Below are 19461 nucleotides of genomic sequence, written 5' to 3'. Positions count from 1 at the left end.
ATTCGACATGATGCTTCCTAAATTATGTCTTTTTTTTTTTTTTTTCCTATCGGTATTAATTTCACTGTTCTTTCAGATCGTTGCTAAAAATGTTATATATAGCTGTGATCTCTTCCCTGCAGACTCTGTTAGGAACACTGTAATGATTCTCTATTTACAGTTAAGGGCCAGGCAGTACTTTCTTAACACTGGTGTGATGGTTTCATAAGTGACTAGACCACAAGAGACATTAGCTAGGATGGATAAATTCAAAGGCTGAATTTCTTTCATCTCTGCTTTTGAGTTAAAACACATTAGGGGAAGGCTGTATTAGGAATACATATTGCTGCTGATTGTATAATTTTTCTTCTGTGGCTTAATGGAGTGCTATATTTTCCAGAGCTGACAGTGTCTCTTTGAGTGCTCAGTTTCAGTGTTGAAGACAAATGATTGAGTAATTCAAACCACCAGTAAAAACAAACCAAACCCCAAACTCAAACAAAACAAAAACTGCCAAGGAGATGCTTGGTTTTGTTTGCTTCTGTGGCAAAAAAAAGTACTACAGGTTTTCGTTTTTTGTTTTTTGGTTTTTTTCGTTCTTAAGATCCACCTTTTGGGTGCCTGTCTAGGTGAATGAGGTGTCCTTCACCTTATATGTTTTTCTTGCTCCAGTTTGTAGCTTTCGCAACCTAGAACACAGACTTGTGTGAAACACTCATTTGAGCTTGTGGCTGAGAGAACTGAATTTCAGGTAGCAGTCCAATTAACAGAGTTCTCTAAGGATCACCATTTTAAGCCTTTGGAACTGGAGTTAATATAGTGTAGGTTTTTTATTTTCTTAGTAAGTACATTCTTTAGGGTCTGATAATGAAGTTCTTTGTAAGTGGTCTCACTGTAGTTGTTGCACAGGGTGTGTAGGAGGACTGTGGCAATGCTGTAGGAAAAAAAAATTAAGAGATGAAGCTGTAAAGATTTGAAGGCTGTAATGTACTAATTACTCATGGAAAGACAGTATCAGGAACTTTTCTTTTGGGAAAGTTGCCTGGTGTTTGAAGAACATTAAAAAAAGGATATAAATGTAGGTATAAATGGATATAAATGAACATCATAGAATCATAGAATTGGCTGGGTTGGAAGGGACCTCAGAGATCATCAAGTCCAACCCTTGATCCACTGCCACTGCAGTTACCAGACCATGGCACTGAGTGCCACATCCAGGCTCTTTTTAAATATCTCCAGGGACAGAGAATCCACCACTTCCCGGGGCAGCCCATTCCAATGTCTGATCACCCTCTCAGTAAAGAAATTCTTTCTGATGTCCAACCTAAACCTCCCCCGGCACAACTTAAGACCGTGCCCTCTTGTCTTGCTGAGAGTAGCCTGGGAAAGGAGACCAACCCCCCCCTGGCTCCAACCTCCTTTCAGGGAGTTGTAGAGAGTGATGAGGTCTCCTCTGAGCCTCCTCTTCTCCAGGCTGAAGAGAAGCTCCCTCAGCTCTCTCAGCCTCTCCTCGTAGGATCTGTGCTCAAGTCCCCTCACCAGCCCAGTTGCTGGTGAAACTGAGGAGAGAACTGAACTTGCAGCTCAGAGATTGTTCTTCACTATAGTGGTTACAGATATTAAAAAAATAACCTTAACAAAAAATGTCAATTACAGCAGACTGTAGCTCTTGTAAGAATCAGTGTGAAATGGCAACTGCTGTGATACTCAAGTTGGTGGCTTTGGGTGTCTTTATTTTTTCCATCCCTTCAGGAAAACCTGGGCATCCTGAGTGATTTCTGCTGCATGTCCCTGGCCAGATCACGTTCTCCAGATTTGCAGAACCCGTTGTTCCCTTGAGTTTCTGTATAGCCCAGCCTCTCTGCTAAAACTTGTCTGTATCAGTTAGTTAGTTGTTTGATTGCAATAGCTTCTAAAGTGCTTCTCAGGCCCATCTGTGAATGTTGCTCCCTGAAGGAACTAAACATCTTGTGTATGCAGGTTGTGTTACATCAATAAAGGGCCCCAATTTGTTTCTCTGTACAAAGACCTATAGAGAATGTGCCTTACCTGAGCCTCCACTGCAACATACTCAGAGACTGTTTTGTGCCCATGGTTGTTACACAAGTGTGGTGTTAAGTGCTTCATGCCTCTGGTGAGGTTCAGGGGAATGTGCCCCAGCCTGCAGCTTGGCCCCTGCTCAGCTGTTCTCTTTGCTGAAAAACCCTGCTTAGGCTGCAGCCACAGGCAGCAATTTACAACTTGTTGTTGTTGTCTGGTTACAGTAGTCAAATATGAAGTAGTGTGGTCTTAAATAGAAGTTTATCCTTCAATGTGTTATTGTATGTGCAGTTACTATGTGATAAAAAATTTTAAAAAATTAAAAAATAAAAAAATTGGTGGTACTTAAGGTGGCTTCTGCTTTCCCCAGCATCCTACCAAACATTTGTCTCTCTTCTAACCAGTCCATGGCTCTCTCCACAGAACTCAGCGTCAGCAACTGTTTCTCCCCACCTGTGCTTTTGCCTGCCAGAACTGTCCATATCTTATCTCATTGTATCTGTATGTTGGGCCTGGACTGTGCAGGTTATGCATTATGCTGAATTTCTGTGTATCCCAAGGAGCAGACACAGAGGGGGAAGGAATAAATGGCATAAAAGTAAATTGCTGCTGGTCAGCTCACTGGTGTTTTCTTAACTCTTGGTGGAACAGTGACACCTGACATTCAGACCATGAATAAAACACCTGGTTTGAATATTAGATGAAGTATGTTTGGGTTTTTTCAAGCTGTTTTTCTGATAGAAATCTTCTGTTGCTGTATTTGAGGTCTGTGGAGATGCCAGCTCTGTGCCAACATGGAAGAGCATGTGGGGCTGGGTCTGTGTCTGCAGGCACAGCAGCAGGTTCCAAACTTACCCACTGAACTGCAGTGGAAAAGAAATGCAAATTGCAAGTGCTTCTCACCCACTCATCCTTTTATATTGGAGGGTGTTGCGACCTTGGAAGAACTGCCTTTCTGGTCATCCTGGTTATTGGCACAAGCTACAGGCTAGGAGATACAAGTATTTTTTATTTGTTGGGTTCTGTATTCTTGTAGGAACTTAATAGTAGAATCTTATAGAGAGGGCTACCTAGTGGGGCTTGCCACTGATTTTCATGTAACTTGTCATGCCTTGCTCATCGAGCCATTTTATTAGTAGCTGATCTGGGCATCACCTCTTATTTATGGAGTAATTGGTTTTGGTTGTGTCCTGTAGGACAGTATGCATTGTTACCACTTATAGGGGTTTGAAACAACAGATGTAAACCTATGCCTGCCCTCTGTTGCAGAGAGATGTGGAAATGTCTTAAGGGTAGTTTTAGCATTGTATTTTATTGTGAATTGTCACATTCTTTGTATTACCTCAGAGGCATCTTGTGTTAAAAGCTAGTATTAGGTCAGACCTTTTTCAGAATGGTTAAATGATTTGCTGTAACTGGCTTTTTCATGCCTGCTGGAATCATTTGCTCATAGAGTGAATTTTTTTTGTGTGTGTATATAAGAGATAATGTCTGGTTGAAGAGTAAATAATACAGCAATGGCTACAGCAGATTGCACTCGATGTTCTGCCCTAACAGCACTAACTACTGCAGTGTCTAAGCTTGAGAATGATTTTTGTAGTGGTTTATGTCTCCAGATAGTGCTCTCCTTAATGAGGAAGAAAGGAAATTACTTTTATTGATCTGGTTTAGTCTTCAGCTTTTCATTACACTTGTGTAGAAGATTTAGAAATCGATTGGATCAGATTTATGAGCTTGAATTTTAAGACTGTTGCTTGGAATGATAGTATCCTTGCCTGTAGTTTTCACTACAGTTTTTTGAGCTCTGACTCAAGGCTGGAGATAGATTGCTCCTGTGTTGTTCAGCTGCAAAAGGTTTTTACTGAGCTGTTACTTTTGGTCTGCCAGGCATGCACTGAAGAGAAGAATCAAATGAGCTCTGCCCCGTCTGTATTTCTTTTTGTCTTGGGAAACAATAGCTTCTCATATTAAACAAAAAAAGCCACTGGAGAGTCTGGTAAGACAGGAAAGAAAAAGGTGCTCTTTAGGATTCATTGCAGTTCAGTAACAGAAGAGAAAAAGCAACATAGTTCTCAAAAGGAAGAGAGTTTGATTAAAAAAAAAATCCAGTTTTATGATAATATTTATTCTTTGTGTGGAAAAACAAAATATGAACCAAATCATACCAATGATGTAACTCATCTGGTTCTCTTTTTTTTTTCTTCCTCGTTGCATGTGGGCGGCTTCCAGTAATGTTAGTGGAAATCATGATGTGTGAGAAATAATTTTATTTAAAAAATAATCCCATTTTACTGCTGAAATCACTGAGGGTGCAGCACTGTGTTGGGGTCTTATGGGGATACTGCACCTGTGAACTAGGATATGATGGGGAAGTGTCCTGTGTAATTTTGAGTATAGGAGTACATTTTAAGTGGAAGTATTTTATTGAGGAACAACACAGCTAAGAGAGAAGTGTGATGACATTTTTGCCCTTTGAGTGCTGCGATTGACTATGATCTTCTCTGCTAATCATAGGTAAATCCCCCCCCCTCCTCCCTACTTCTCATTGCTCTCAATTTACTAGACTTAGTTTACAAAAAATGATCTAGTGAGTGACACCCTGTGAAAATGAAGGGAATACTAAAATGTATTGTCATGTTGAAAATGTACAAATGCTGGGGAATTATTTTAATCTATTTGCTTCTCTTTTTGAATAACAGTTTTACTGGTTGGAACCTCTTTTGGACTGATAGATATCTTAGATAAACTTTTGCTTAAGAAAAACAGCACTTTCATATCCTAGTTCTTTCTGAAGCAAAAATAAGGTAGATAAAATTTGACTTTTGCACAGGTATAGAACTGAGGGTTTTTACTTTTTTATGGTTGATCCTTAAAATATTTTCTGGTGTAGTTGTAGAAGCCTGTGTGCTGTATTTACCCGTGCTAATGATAGAGTTATTTAGCTTCTTTTCTGGATACCTTAGCAATTGCTCAGTGATCCCTGGATATGTGGATCATTGATTGGGAATCACCAGAATCTAGAGGAGTTCGTGTGCTCAGACCATTACTCAGTATCTGTGTGTAATGAAAAAGCATCAAGTAAGGTATCTTTTTTTCCTTAATGTAATTTCCATGGAATGGATTTAACTTAGCTGGATAGGTGCTGGACATGTTTTTACACAGGATTTCCATGAGAATTTACAATGCCTCTTATCATATCTGGGGCATGCTATAGATTCCAGGGTTTTTTAATCAATCGGGAGTCAGTTGTGTGGTGAGCACTGTGCTCCAGATGGAGCTGAGTCCCTGTGCTTTGTTTTGCCTTGGGGCTTCTGTCAATTCCATCCTGATGGTTGTGATTAATCATAAATCTTATTTTGCATTTGCTCTTCTGAGGTATTTTCTCAGATAAGTCCTTGCAGTTTAGCTGATGTGACCTCAAAACCATGTCTGACCTAACTGAATGTTTTGTATTAGACTGGTTGCCATTTTCTGGAAACTAAGATGTACTGTTCCAGCATATGGTTAATGAACCAGTTTTATTGCTTATACCTGATTTGAAGAGCAGCTTTGGTTTTCTTGTTAAGTAGTGCTTAAGGCCACAGATTATTTCAGTAACTCTTAGATGTTGCAGTAATACTAATCATAGAATCATAGAATCATAGAATCCTAGGGGTTGGAAGGGACCTCGAAAGATCATCTAGTCCAACCCCCCCTGCCAGAGCAGGGCCACCTAGAGTACATCACATAGGAACGTGTCCAGGCGGGTTTTGAATGTCTCCAGTGAAGGAGACTCCACAACCCCCCTGGGCAGCCTGTTCCAGGGCTCTGTCACCCTTACAGTAAAAAAATTCTTTCTGATATTCAACTTGAACCTCCTATGCTCCAACTTACACCCATTACCCCTTGTCCTATCACTGGTCACCATAGAGAAAAGCCTAGCTCCATCTCCCTGACACTCACCCCTTACATATTTGAAAACATTGATGAGGTCATCCCTCAGTCTCCTTTTCTCCAAACTAAAGAGACCCAGCTCCCTCAGCCTTTCCTCATAAGGGAGATGCTCCACTCCCTTAATCATCTTAGTAGCTCTGCGCTGGACTCTTTCAAGCACTTCCCTGTCCTTCTTGAACTGAGGGGCCCAGAACTGGACACAATACTCCAGGTGCGGCCTCACCAATGCAGAATAGAGGGGGAGGAGAACCTCTCTTGACCTACTAACCACACCCTTTCTAATGCACCCCAGGATGCCATTGGCCTTCTTGGCCACAAGGGCACATTGCTGGCTCATGGTCATCCTCTTGTCTACCAGGACCCCCAGGTCTCTTTCACCTACACTGCTCTCCAGCAGGTCAGCCCCCAACCTATACTGGGACATCGTGTTGTTCTTCCCCAAATGCAAAACTCTACACTTCCCCTTGTTGAATTTCATCTTGTTCCTCCCTGCCCAACTCTCCAGCCTGTCTAAGTCTCTCTGAATGGCAGCACAGCCTTCTGGTGTGTCAGCCACTCCTCCCAGCTTAGTGTCATCAGCAAACTTGCTGAGGGTACATTCTATACCCTCATCCAAGTCGTTGATGAATATATTGAACAACACCGGTCCCAGTACCGACCCCTGAGGGACTCCACTAGTCACGCCCCTCCAACCAGATTCTGCCCCATTGACTACAACTCTCTGACTCCTTCCTTTCAACCAGTTCCTGACCCACCTCACTACCTGATCACCAAACCCATACTTGATCAACTTATCTACAAGGATGCTGTGAGAGACGGTGTCAAATGCTTTACTGAAATCAAGATAAACCACATCTACCGCTCTTCCATCATCTATCCACCTAGTAATTTCCTCATAGAAGGCTATGAGGTTAGTCAAACATGATTTACCCTTGATAAAACCATGCTGACTGCTCTTGATGACCCCCATGTCCTTGATATGCCTGGAGATAGTGACAAGAACAAGTTGTTCCATCACCTTTCCAGGGATGGAGGTGAGGCTGACCGGTCTATAGTTACCCGGGTCCTCCTTCTTGCCCTTCTTGTAGACTGGAGTGACATTTGCTATCCTCCAGTCCTCAGGCACCTCTCCTGTTACCCATGACTTATTGAAGATGATGGAGAGTGGCCTAGCAATGACCTCCGCCAGCTCCCTCAGCACCCTTGGATGCATTCCATCTGGACCCATCGACTTATGGATGTCCAGATTACTCAGCTGATCCCTAACCCAATCCTCATCTACTATGTCAAACTCTTCATCTATCTTGACTACTTCTGGGGTTAAATGAATCTGGGGCTCATGCGGAAACCCTGCAGGAGTAAAGACAGAGGCAAAGAAGGCGTTCAGCACCTCTGCCTTCTTTATATCCTCTGTCACCAGGGCTCCCAGCTCATTCCTTAGTGGGCCAATATTGCCTCTAGTGTTAGTTTTGCTGGCTATGTATTTGAAAAAGCCCTTTCTATTATCCTTAACCCGACTTGCAAGGTTAAGTTCCAAGGAGGCCTTAGCTTTCCTAATTGCCTCCCTACATCCTCTGACAACAGTCCTATATTCCTCCCAAGTGACCAGCCCCCCCTTCCATGATCTGTAGATTTTCCTTTTCCACTTAAGTTTTCCCAGCAGTTCCTTTTTTAACCATGCTGGTCTCCTAGCTCCCTTACTAGATTTCCTAACCATAGGGATGCTCTGATCCTGTGCTTGCAAATAGTGGTTCTTGAATATTGACCAGCTATCTTGAGCCCCTTTATCTTCTAACACCTTGTCCCATGGGATTTCTCTTAACAGTCGCTTGAGGAGGCCAAAGTTTGCCCTGTGGAAGTCCAGGGTTCTGGTCCTACTGGGTATTCTGTTCCTTCCACACAGGATCCTGAACTCTACCATCTCATGATCACTGCAGCCAAGGCTGCCATTGACCGCCACTGCTTCAACAAGGCCCTCCTTGTTGGTTAGTACAAGATCCAGCAGCGCTCCTCTTCTAGTCGGCTTGTCCACCATTTGCATTAAGAAGTTATCATCAATGCACTGGAGGAACCTCCTAGACTGTGAAAAGCTGGCTGTGTGAGTCAACCAGCAGATATCGGGGTAGTTAAAATCTCCCATGAGGACTAGGGACTGAAGTTGCGAGGCTGCTTTCAGCTGCCTGTAGAAGGCCTCATCAACCTCCTCGCCTTGATCAGGAGGTCTGTAGTAGACCCCCACAACTGTATCGCCCACACCAGCCTGCCCCTTAATTCTTACCCACAGACTTTCAACTTGCCCCTCATCAGCCCCTGCACAAAACTCAACACATTCTAGTTGCTCTCTCACATAAAGAGCAACTCCACCACCTCTCTTCCCCGCCCTATCTTTCCGGAAAAGCACATAACCATCCATGGCCACATTCCAGTCATGTGACCTATCCCACCATGTCTCTGTTATTGCTACCAGATCATAACCCTTAGCCCGTACACTGACCTCTAACTCTTCTTGCTTATTCCCCATGCTGCGTGCATTAGCATACAGACATTTCAGGAAACAAACAGAGCACACTGGTGGGACTAAATCCTCCCTAGACCACCTGCCTTCGGGCCCCGGTTCGTCCTTCTTGTGTTTGTCCCTAACAGACCCAGTTTTCTCCCCTTCCCCCTTCACATCTAGTTTAAAGCTCTCTCAATGAGCCCTGCCAAGTCCTGCCCCAAAAGCTAAATACTAAATACCAGTAATGTTAATTAACTTTAAATTGTTCAAGGAAAATTTGATATAAAGAGAAAGAAAATTTTATTACTGTAATTAAAGTTGGATTTCCCCTTTATTGCTGCTGCTGCCTGAGTTCCTACATTAATTTTTTTAAAACTTGCAAAACTCCTTCTTGGCCATGTTACTGTTCCAAGGCTCATACACATACTCTTTTCAGGGTACAGTATTCTGACTCTCACCTGCATTTTGATGTTGCCTCAACCTCATGAGTTATTTGAAGAGTGAAGATGAATGCATTTAATCAAATACTAGAATTTAGAGTTTAGTAAAATACTGTTAAGGATAGCTTACATGAATGTTCAGAAACCTGGAAGTTACCATCTAGACAGAAGCTAAACACACTGTTTTGAGGGTAACTTTCAGGTGAGCTACTCTTAATTGTCTTACTATGTATTTCAGCTTAGGTTTTGTCATTTTTTAAGGACTTGAAACTAACTGTAAACCAGCCATTACTGCTAGAGTCCAGTGACATGTTGTATCAGCTCATTGGTCTAGTCAAATCAGTATATCAAATTACTCTAAACTTTCTGTGGTGAAAGCCTTTAGATTTCAGTCCTGCTTTGAAATCAAGGGAGACTTTCATCTGCTTATGCAAACTCGTTAAAAATTGAATCCTTAGATCTGATTCTAAATGCTAATGCCTTTTATCTGTTCAGACATTTCTTGAGTCTCCCTCCAGCACCACATGCACTCACTTTCTTCCTCTGCCTCTCGCAACAGTGGCAAAAAATAGCTAAAAATATATGTAGGTTTTTTTTGACTTCTTGGGTTCTTTTCCAACTTCTGTGCCTGTGCTTAGTTATGATATTCCTTGTATCTGTCAAACTAGGTCTAATTGCTGTAAAACTCATGCTTCTTATTTTTTCATGTTTTTGAACAGCTGTTACAACAATTTTTTATTAATATTTTGTAGGCAAATTTAGAAAACAAACCAGTAAATGGCCGCAGACCAGAACTCATGGAATGCAGTTTATGTGGTCATGGTGAAAAATACAGGGTGAAAACAAACCAAGCTGTACCCATTGAAAATGTGCAGTCTAAGGAGAAAGAAAGAATGACGGGCTTAGAAGCAGAGAAGTGGGCACATAACGAGAAGCCATCTTTTGGTGTCCATGTCAACGGAGATATCCATGGAACTGTGACAGGCAATGAACACTTGAAAAATGCTGAAGACAGTGAAAAAGCAGTCTCTTCCAGTCAGTTAGATGAGCCAAAAAAATCATTTGCACAGACCATCAAGAACGGCATAAAAACTCTCCATTATTCACCACCGGAAACGGTTGCTTCACTGAAAAAAGTATCCATAGAGGAAAGGACAGATTTGACAAGCAACTCTCATATGCAATGGATGAAGGATGCTAATCTGAGTAACATAGTAAATAGTCTGTCAACTAGCATTGGCTGTGTTCACACAGAAAAACAAGGAAATGTTTTAATGAAAGAGGAAAACTGCACTTGCAGCATCTTTGAGGATTCTGATAACTCAGTTGTGCAGGGAGGTTCTAGTTCAAATCTGCCAGTGAGCTTGTGTTGTCCTCCACTGCCTGGAGAGGAAGCGTATGTAGGGAAGGATGGCTTTAAAGTACCTAACACAGAGACACAGCATGAGGATTCTTCACTCCAGATGACTTTCTTGTCCCTGATTAAAAGCAGAAATTTAACTGTAGAGCAGGTTGTAGCTATTGAAGCTTTAACACAGCTATCCGAAGTCCCTTTAGAAACAACTTCACCAGCTAAAACTCAGAGTACCAAGTGTACAGAAGAAATAGCTTCCGGTAGTTACAATTCCAATAGCTTGCTCCATAGTTATAACAGGGATATCTCATCCTCTTTTACCTCTTCTGCATTAAAAGAAATCAAAGACACTTACTTACAGAATGAACAACAGCTCTTGGCTCACTGCACGCACTCGCAGAAGCAGCTCCCTAATAAGGCAGTGTTATACAATGGCCAAAGTTCAGTTTCTGAATTGCATGATAAACCTGCCAACCTGCCTGGCGAGATGTGTAAATTACAGTTCTCCTCAAGAGATAACAGAACTTTATCTGACCTGTCATCTAATGCGATACCATTTTCAGGATATCCTACCAAGAAAAATTATAGTAATGACCCAGTCACCCCTGCAAGGTATTGCAGTGCTTCACATAATGTCCAGCAAACAAGTAACAACTTGGAAGCTCTTGGCCAGTTAGAGCAAAAGCCGCCCTGTAACAATTTGAACTTGGAAGCCAGGTCTTTAATTAAAGGAGGAATTCACAGCCAGGATGAAGAGGATGTAGCTACACAACTAACTCAACTTGCAGCACTGATAGAATCAAACCAGACAAATCCAGAGCAAGAGAATGACATAAAGGCATCATTGTTTAATCTAATATCACATGAGAGACAGCCAAAATATAACCAAAATATGTTGCAGAAAAAAGAATCTGTATTTTTTAGGCACAATTGCAGTTCCTTACTATTAAAGCAAAAACAGCCAACAAATAAAAAGGGAAATTCTGTACCATGGAAACCAAGACACAAAAAGAAGCCTCAAGAAGCACGCTATCAACAGAATAATCGAAACCAGCTAGAGCTGTTGTCATGCCAGCATAGTGAGTTACAGGACATTTGGATATCATCAAAACTGCACAAGCTTGGTCAGACCATGCCACATGACTCCAGAATAGCTCTGTCTGAAAAGAAATCTCCAAGAACCAAAGTACAGAGAGCACTGAATCAAAATACTTCAGCATCACAAGAAAAACCTCGATTGTTTCTCCCGCAAACACAGATAAAATTCCACAGATGTTTACCTGAGGTACCACAAGAGAAAAAAAAAGACAGGTTGTTTGGCTGTGAAGCAGTGAATGAACAACTCAAAACTGCAGGCTGCAGTGACCCACTAGGCACTGATCAACCAAAAAATGTTGTTGCACGTACCCATTATAATGACCTGTCCTCCCAGAATTCTATGGCTGTTTCACAGTTGCAAACAGCATCCTTGTCAAGCAGACCAAGTGAAAACCTACCAATGTTTACAGAAAAATGCAATTCTCAGGTACAGCAAACAGTGAATGTCAGTCAGACGCATTCTTTGCCTCAAGCTTTTAACCAGTCCAACCTGAGAGCTAATGAAATGCATAGTGAAGACAAAGCCAATTTTCAGCAGGGTGCTGTTGAACAACAAGCAGATCCGAAGTCCCAGGTGCTGCCTGTTCCCTGTGGTGGGGCCCAGGTACCAGGTGCTGTTGAAGCTCTCAGGAATATGGAGTGTGCGGGTGAAGTGAACGTTCTGACGTCAACCAGTTTGGGTACTGACCACATACAGAGCACAGGTGACTCAGGGTGTTCTCCAGCAAAAAACACACTGAGCAGTTTCCTTGAATCACCTATGAAGTTTCTTGATACCCCTACAAAAAATTTAATAGATACACCTACAAAAAAAGGACAATCTGAATTGCCAACTTGTGACTGTGTTGGTAAGTACTTGTGCTAACTTTTGCCTGTGCCTTTCAGATGGAGGTGTGTTCATGTTGATTCATTTCATCTGAGGAAGTGTACTCAACACATACTTAACTGTTGCAAAAAGATGAGTGTTTTGCCATTAGGAAATAGAAGAAGAATTTTTTTTCCCCACATGCCCAGCAGAATTGAGTATTTTGGGTATTGCAACTGGCAGGTTTAAATTCTCTGCTTAAATTCAAACCCATGCAGAAAAGCAGTTATTCTAGTTGTTGCCATTGCTGACTTGCACTCTATGTGAATTTGTCTTCAGTATATCAGATACTGATTTTTATGTTGTGTTCTTTACTTGAGATGGGAAAATTGTCCCTGTATATTGTCATTGTTGCCTGTGTGCTGTTAGATAAGCAGCAGGGCATGACTGTGGGCAGTCTTGTTTCTGTTAGTCCTGATGACTGATGTCAGATTGCCTTGAAGAATCCATGTCAAAGGCTGCCAGACACCTCTCATTCATGAGAAGAGAGATAAGGTGGAGTTGAGGTGAGGACATGTATGAAATCATTGCAGGATGAGGTGTCAGACCAAGCTCAGTATTGAGGATTTTGCAAATACAGCTTGATGGGTGTTAGACATTCTGTGTTTGCAGACTATCAAAGCACACAGATGGAAAAAGGAGTCGGAGACTTAACAACAAATTGCACACTGACAGATTGTTTCATCTTCAATGTTCTGAATCAGCAGAGTGCTAGTGAAGAGGCCTGGATTATGTTTTCTGTTCTGTAGTACATGACTCTCAGTTAATTATTTTTCCTCCTCAGCTCTCCTTTATCTAAAATGCATTAATGTTCTCCTACCAACAAATATTTTGGGATGCTTATTTAGTCGATACATGCCAGCTCCTGTAATGAAAATTTGTAAAGAATGAAAAATAATTAGGGTTAATTTATAACATAAAGATGTATACTAGCCAATTAATATGAGGGGAAAAGTGTAAATTAAGTTTGCTGCCTCTGCAAAGGCATTTTTAATTTTATGTATTTTAATTTAACTTGGGATATATTCCTGTAAACCTGTTCTAAGCTTACTTGTAATGGTGTAAATAAATTTTGTATGTGTTTAAAACTAGTTTTCTCACCCTGTTTACAGAGCAAATAATAGAGAAAGATGAAGGCCCATATTACACACACCTTGGGACAGGACCAAGTGTTGCTGCCGTGAGAGAAATAATGGAGAACAGGTAAGGAAAATTCTGTATTTAATGCTCACTGTATTTTTGACTGTCTAAACCGGAAAGAAGAGCTATGAAAAATCAGATGCTGTGTTTATCTTTTTTTTTCCTAAACTTCTTGCAGTACTCATTTGTAAATTATTTTTTTTTTAGATGTACATGAGGTGAGCATTAGTGTTTCAGTTCCAATTCATCTGTCTTTTCTGAGCTTTTGGAACTTCGGAGATGAATTTCAAATGCAGTGTTCTCTTAGGTGCCATTGAAGTCAGTAGGAAAGACAGAGCTCAGCAGTTGGCAGAATTAGGTTTTCTAGTGTTCTATATGCAAAGAAGCTGTGGCAACCTGGACAGAAAAATCACATTAGTGACCAAGTACACTAGGAATTTCATGCAGTTAACATTTCCTTCCCCTTTGTGCAAACTTCCCAAAAGTGAAATGTCAAAAATCATTTGTGCAAATAGGATTTTAAATTAGTGGGCTTTTTGACATTATAAATATTTTATTTTCCTTCTGTTCTCATTAAATTAAAAATAAACTTGTTATTCCTGTTTTATTGAAAATGTTTCCTGTTTTAAAATGGCCTACGGAAGTTTTACTCATGAACTTTTTTAATGCAGGTATGGAGCAAAAGGAAGTGCTGTAAGAATAGAGGTAGTGGTTTATACAGGAAAGGAAGGAAAAAGCTCTCAGGGGTGTCCAATTGCCAAGTGGGTAAGTTTTTATATTACAGCAGTAAAATGGTTTTGTGTGGCTTTGAAGTATAAAATGAGTTTAAAAGAATCAGAACTTGTACAGAGATCTGATTCTCTATTTAACTGATCTACAAGTCTGCTCTAATGATGAAGCTGAGGAAAATGATTTTTTTTTTCTTAAATCAGCTTAAGATGTGGTGCTCTGTGTTCTGCTGTGGTTTGAATGAGTGTGGAAGAGAGATGTTTAACAGAGGTAGCAAAGATGACCAAAGCTGAGAAGACCCTGACAGTGTCTGGAAGTTGGAGTGTCTAGTAAAATGTGTTACTGGGAAAAGTAAAAGAGAGGAGAGTGGAGAACCATCCAGTAACATTTTTTAAACCCTTCTCAGTTGCATGCATACCTGAAGAAAGGAGTTTGATGGATGAACTCATATGCTATAGAGTTTATTACTGTTTTGAGGAACTGAACACAGTGTTTGGAAATGTAAATGTTATAGTGATAATTTTCACTGAAGTTTTGTCCCACATTGCTTCATAGGAACCAGGAAATGAGGTAACTGACACAAGCTCCATGCAAGAGCTTGGAAAGAATTGATTGTCCTTAATCTTTGCTGAAACCACCCACCAAGGGTGTTAAAATTAGACTGGGAATCTTACAAACTGAGTTTTGGAAAATAATAAGTAATAATTTTTCTTTGCTAAAAGAAAAAAATTACCGTACTTAGGAATTTCAGGGTTGATTGTAGTAACAGTGAGGAAAATTGTACAGTGGGTAGGCAAGAACTTGTAACTACATGACAGAAATAAGGTTATTACATGTTGCATGGGAATGGTGTTGCATGCTAAATGTTGGGAACAGTCAAAGTGTGTTTTTCATGCTCAATACATAAATAATGTTTTCAGAATCCTGTATGTGTGTATTACTTCAGATAATATTTAATAGCAAATCAGCCTCAAGGAAAAAATATTGTAAAACTTAATTTCATAAACAATTGACCCAAAAAGAATGGAATGATTTTTCTTAGTGTTTCAACAAAATAAACCACTCAGTTTTAATAGAGGACAGGACTTTCTTACCATATAAATAGTTGTGAGCCCTTGAAAAGAACAAGGCATTTAGAACTAACTCTTAACCTTGCTTTTTCTGTTGCCAGTATCAACATACTGTCTGTTATGTAAAACAGAAATTACAGCTTTTATTGTATATCTGTATGGCTTTAGGTGTCCAACATGTGTTTACAATGTGACAGTCAGAAAGCACTCAAATGTACAAAGGAAAGGCTGTTTTAAGATATGGAGACCTGCTCTCCAGTCAGATTTTAACATTGCTATATGTGAAGTGTTTGTGAGCCTTAAAGTTCATTTAACTAAAATTCCAGTCTTGTTTTATGCAGCAGTGATTTTGAGTTCAAATATAAGGAGGATGAATGCTTTTCCAAGTCTGCTACCTGATTTTGTGTGACTTTTAAGTACAAGAAGGGAAAGGAAATGACTGAAATCTCCTCTGTAGAACTTTTATCATCTATAAAATCCACATTTGTGGTTGGTGCTCTTAATGTGTTGCATTAACTTTTCATTGGCAATGCTGATTTCAATCCTTATAATGGAGGATATTTGGGGTTTGGCTATGACCAAAAAGGCATAATTGTGAGGCTTGTTTTAAAGCATATGGAAAAAGTTTGCTGTGCTCCCTGATAATTGCAGTCACAAGATTCTGTCAGCTGCATGGAGACTTTCACTTATTCATTTACAGTGTATTTTGAGACATACTCATTTCTGCTTTGCAACCAGACTGTTGCCCTTAGGGCTACTGAGAGACTTGCTGGTGAGAGCCTCGTGACAGAGCTCTGCTGAAGAAAGCATGATAAGGAAAAATGAAAAAGGATCTGTTGATCATATTGCATTATTTTTCCCAATTAATTGTCCCTGTTTCCACTAGATAATTTTATATGTTGATTAATTAGTGACTTTTTAAGATTAAAGGAGGCTAAGTTGCCAGTGTCCATACATTCTTTTGTTAGTGACTACATTCCATAATACTTACTCCCTCCTGAATTGTTTTTGCTTAGGTGGCTCCATTTCTCTTAATGTGCCTGGTGTATTAAACATTTACTGAGATAGGCTTCTTTCCCCCAAAGGAGCAAATGTCTTCTTCCTTAGATTTTGGGTTACTATAAACTTACAGAGTCTTTTCTCTTTCACTCTTCTTTTGAGAAGAAATAAACTCTGTATATTTTTCATATATATTATAGGATGATGCTTTGTCCTTCTGGATGTGGACAAGAATGCCTCCTGTTAACTGAACCTGAATATTATCAGTACAGATTACCTAAGGCTTGTAACTTTATAATAGTTCTATGTGTAAAGCATTAGGTTGACACCCACATGAGCTGAACTGTGTGTGGTGGAGATGAGCTTGCTGTTGTTTTCACTACATGTGGTAGCAAGAGGACTGCTTGACCTCTGATTTTTTTTATTTTTTATTTTTCATCAGAAATTATATCATTTTTATGTCAAAATAAAATTAACAGAGCTTGGCCAGAGATTTCAAATGGATGGACATCTGTGTTCATGAAAACTGCATGATTAGAAAATAACTTGCCATTCTGTGATGTGTGCCGGGTTTAATATAATTTTCTTCCTTTTCTGTTTGGATTTCTTTTGGTTTTTTGTACTATCCTAGTTCATCATACTTCTTCACAGTAAGTTAAAGAACTTTTGAAATATTGAAATTACTGACTGGTCATTCTTAGTAGCCCATGTTTCTTATTCCTGTGCATCCCCTATAACCAGCCAGTGATAAGTGACCTGACTCAAATCAATCCCATCAGTGCTTTAGGTGATAAGGGATGCATTGTGAGGTTTTTTCTGTCCTGCTCTCAGTATATCTGATGATAAATAACAATTGCCTCAATTTATATGAAATGGCTTATGAATGCTCATTAGTTATTCATGAGCAACTCACTGTAGGCATCACCCTGCTGCTCTGAAATCAAAGATGCCTGTCACTGGCCTCAGGGGAGCTTGGCTTTAAGTCTTAATGTTTCCTGGATTAAACACAGTTCTACAAAACAGCCAGGTGAGGGCAGAGGTCCTGCCTTGTGATTCCCTGTGTCCAGCTCTGGGCAGCAGCACGAACAGGGCAGTTGCTTCCCAGGAGTGCCAGGGATGAATCTGTATTTGACCTTTCCTTCCTTTTCTCTTAGGAGTTAATGTTGGCATAATGTTTTCAGCCTTGTGCTCTATTTGCAGTAATTTCTAGCCGTTGTTTTTGCTTTTTCTCTGTTGCATAGCAGTGATTTGCCACCTAGTGCTTTCTATCACTATGCCAGATTCTCATTCTTGCATGGTAATGGTCCACTTGGAGTCCATCACTGTCTAAAAATAGAATTATTTTTCACCATATGCATTAAATATGCACCTCTACAGTGAATTTTATCTGCCATTTTAATGCCTGCTCAGTCAGCAGTATGAACTCCTCCTTCATTTGTTTGCAGATTATGCTTGTCCTCACTGCTCTGAATTGCTAAGTGTCATCTACAAATGTTGTCATCCTTTTTTTTTTACCCTTAACAAACATGCTGAAGAGCACAACCACGAATGCAGTTCTACAGAGCTCCCATCAGAGATGTACCAGCCTTTGTTTTGTGTCTTTTCAGCAGTTATTCATGTGTGGTCTTTTGATTTGTCCCAAGACACATTAGAGGGGTCTTTTGAGAGCCTTTAGAGGACCTTATTGAATGGCTTTTGGAAATCGAGAAAGACCTGCAGTGTGACTAAGCAGTGACTTCACTTCAGGAAAAGATTAGTTGACTTCTCCCAGGAAAATATTATCACCAAGTCAAAATATTTTTCTAGGGTCTTTTTACAAAGTGGGTTATTTTCAGGTCCTCTGGTACTAATATATTGTAAATCAAGACAATGTACATCACATTCAATATTTCAGTTGTATCATCCTTGAGTTTCTGTGGTAGATACCTGAATTTAGCAAATTGCTGTTTGGTGGAGGGGATGGTTGGTTGGTTTTGTGGGGCTTGGTTTGGTTTCTTTGGTTGGGTTTTTGTGTGTTTTGGGGTGTGTTGTTGTTGTGTTGGTTTGGTTTTGTTGTGATTATTGGTTTTTTTTGTTTTGTTCTGGTTTGTTTGTTTGTTTGTTTTAGTGCTATTGTCCTAGAACCACTTTTGTCAGTACTTTTAACTTCAGGAAAAAAAAATTCTGGGTGGATTCCTGTGGAGGTTTCTGACATAGATCTCTTCCCAAACTTGTTGTGAACACTGCAGAAGTGGGTTTTGCATCTTGGGTTTTACTTTCCCTCAGGTGATCTGTTGGCCCTTCAGATTCTGTTAGCCTGCTGGTGGCAATAATTTGTTTGAAAATAGACTGTTATGGGGCTTTCATGCCTTTTTGCATAGTTTCTCAAACTCCTTCACTTCTGTCTTTCTTGCACTTTGATACTTTGATGGATTTTTTTTTTTTTTCCTGTAGTGTTGGCTGTATTATTAGTAGGGTATATAAATAACAACAAAAAAAGGGGTGGATTAAACTAGTTTACATATTTATTACAAATACTTTAAAAATACAATTAAATTTGAAATTACTGTTTTGTACAGACCTGAACCTAATATTAACCACTGAAACCAATTTCTCAACAGTAATGCTTAGATAACCCACTGTTATAACTAAGATTTTATAAATTATTGAACTGATAGGAATTAGTAGCTAAATGCCAGAAGCTACAGTTTATTGAGTGTTGAATGAGCTTTAATAAAAATAGATTCTTTACAGGTGCAGAGAAGACTAATTTTTTTCAGTTTGCCAGTTTAGCTGGAGTTTAGAGTCTTAAACTGGGGACTGCAAAAGCGAGAAAACTGAGAAGTTACTGCAGCTTTTAGGCTCTCTACGTGTAAGTGAATGTTAGAAGATGTGTACCTTATTAAAGAAAATGAACTGACAAATGAGCAAGATCTTCTTGCAGTGAGTGGATGATCATTGATCCACCCAGCTTTTGGAAGATCACTTTATTGGAAATCAGACATCTGTAAGCAGGCTCTTGGTGCTTATGTCTCTGCATCCCACTTGGCAGTGCAGTGGTCAGGAGGTCTGATGTGGCACTGCTCCTTAGGGGAGAGTGAGGCTGTTGTACTATTGGAAAGATGATAAGAGTAGGAAAATTTTGAAATATATTTGTAAAAGGGCTTTCAAGTAAATTCTTCTGGACTGACTGTCCCCTGGACACAGGTTTAAGTCAAATGTGCAGCTCCGCTCTACTTTAAACACCTTACTGTCCTTCAAGCTTTTATTTCATGTATTAAATCATTGTTATGATTAAACTATGTTCACCATAGGATAAGTCTGAAGAAAATTTACTT

General features: G+C 40.0%; 1 protein-coding gene across 3 annotated transcripts in view; it reads left to right on the top strand.

Moving 5' to 3' along the window:
- The window catches only part of TET1 (tet methylcytosine dioxygenase 1), a 91855-nt gene that overhangs the window by 37333 nt on the left and 35061 nt on the right, over positions 1-19461 (top strand). For all 3 annotated transcript variants that reach the window (XM_071749053.1, XM_071749054.1, XM_071749056.1), the window contains 3 exons: positions 9642-12189; positions 13319-13409; positions 14018-14111. In XM_071749053.1, coding sequence (XP_071605154.1) covers positions 9642-12189; positions 13319-13409; positions 14018-14111 — 2733 coding nt within the window. The remainder of the gene's footprint in view (positions 1-9641; positions 12190-13318; positions 13410-14017; positions 14112-19461) is intronic.

This window comes from Heliangelus exortis, chromosome 7, assembly GCF_036169615.1.
Source record: "Heliangelus exortis chromosome 7, bHelExo1.hap1, whole genome shotgun sequence".
Lineage (NCBI taxonomy): Eukaryota > Metazoa > Chordata > Aves > Apodiformes > Trochilidae > Heliangelus > Heliangelus exortis.
Note: the sequence above shows the minus strand (reverse complement) of the source record. Positions and strands in the feature narration are given on the sequence as shown.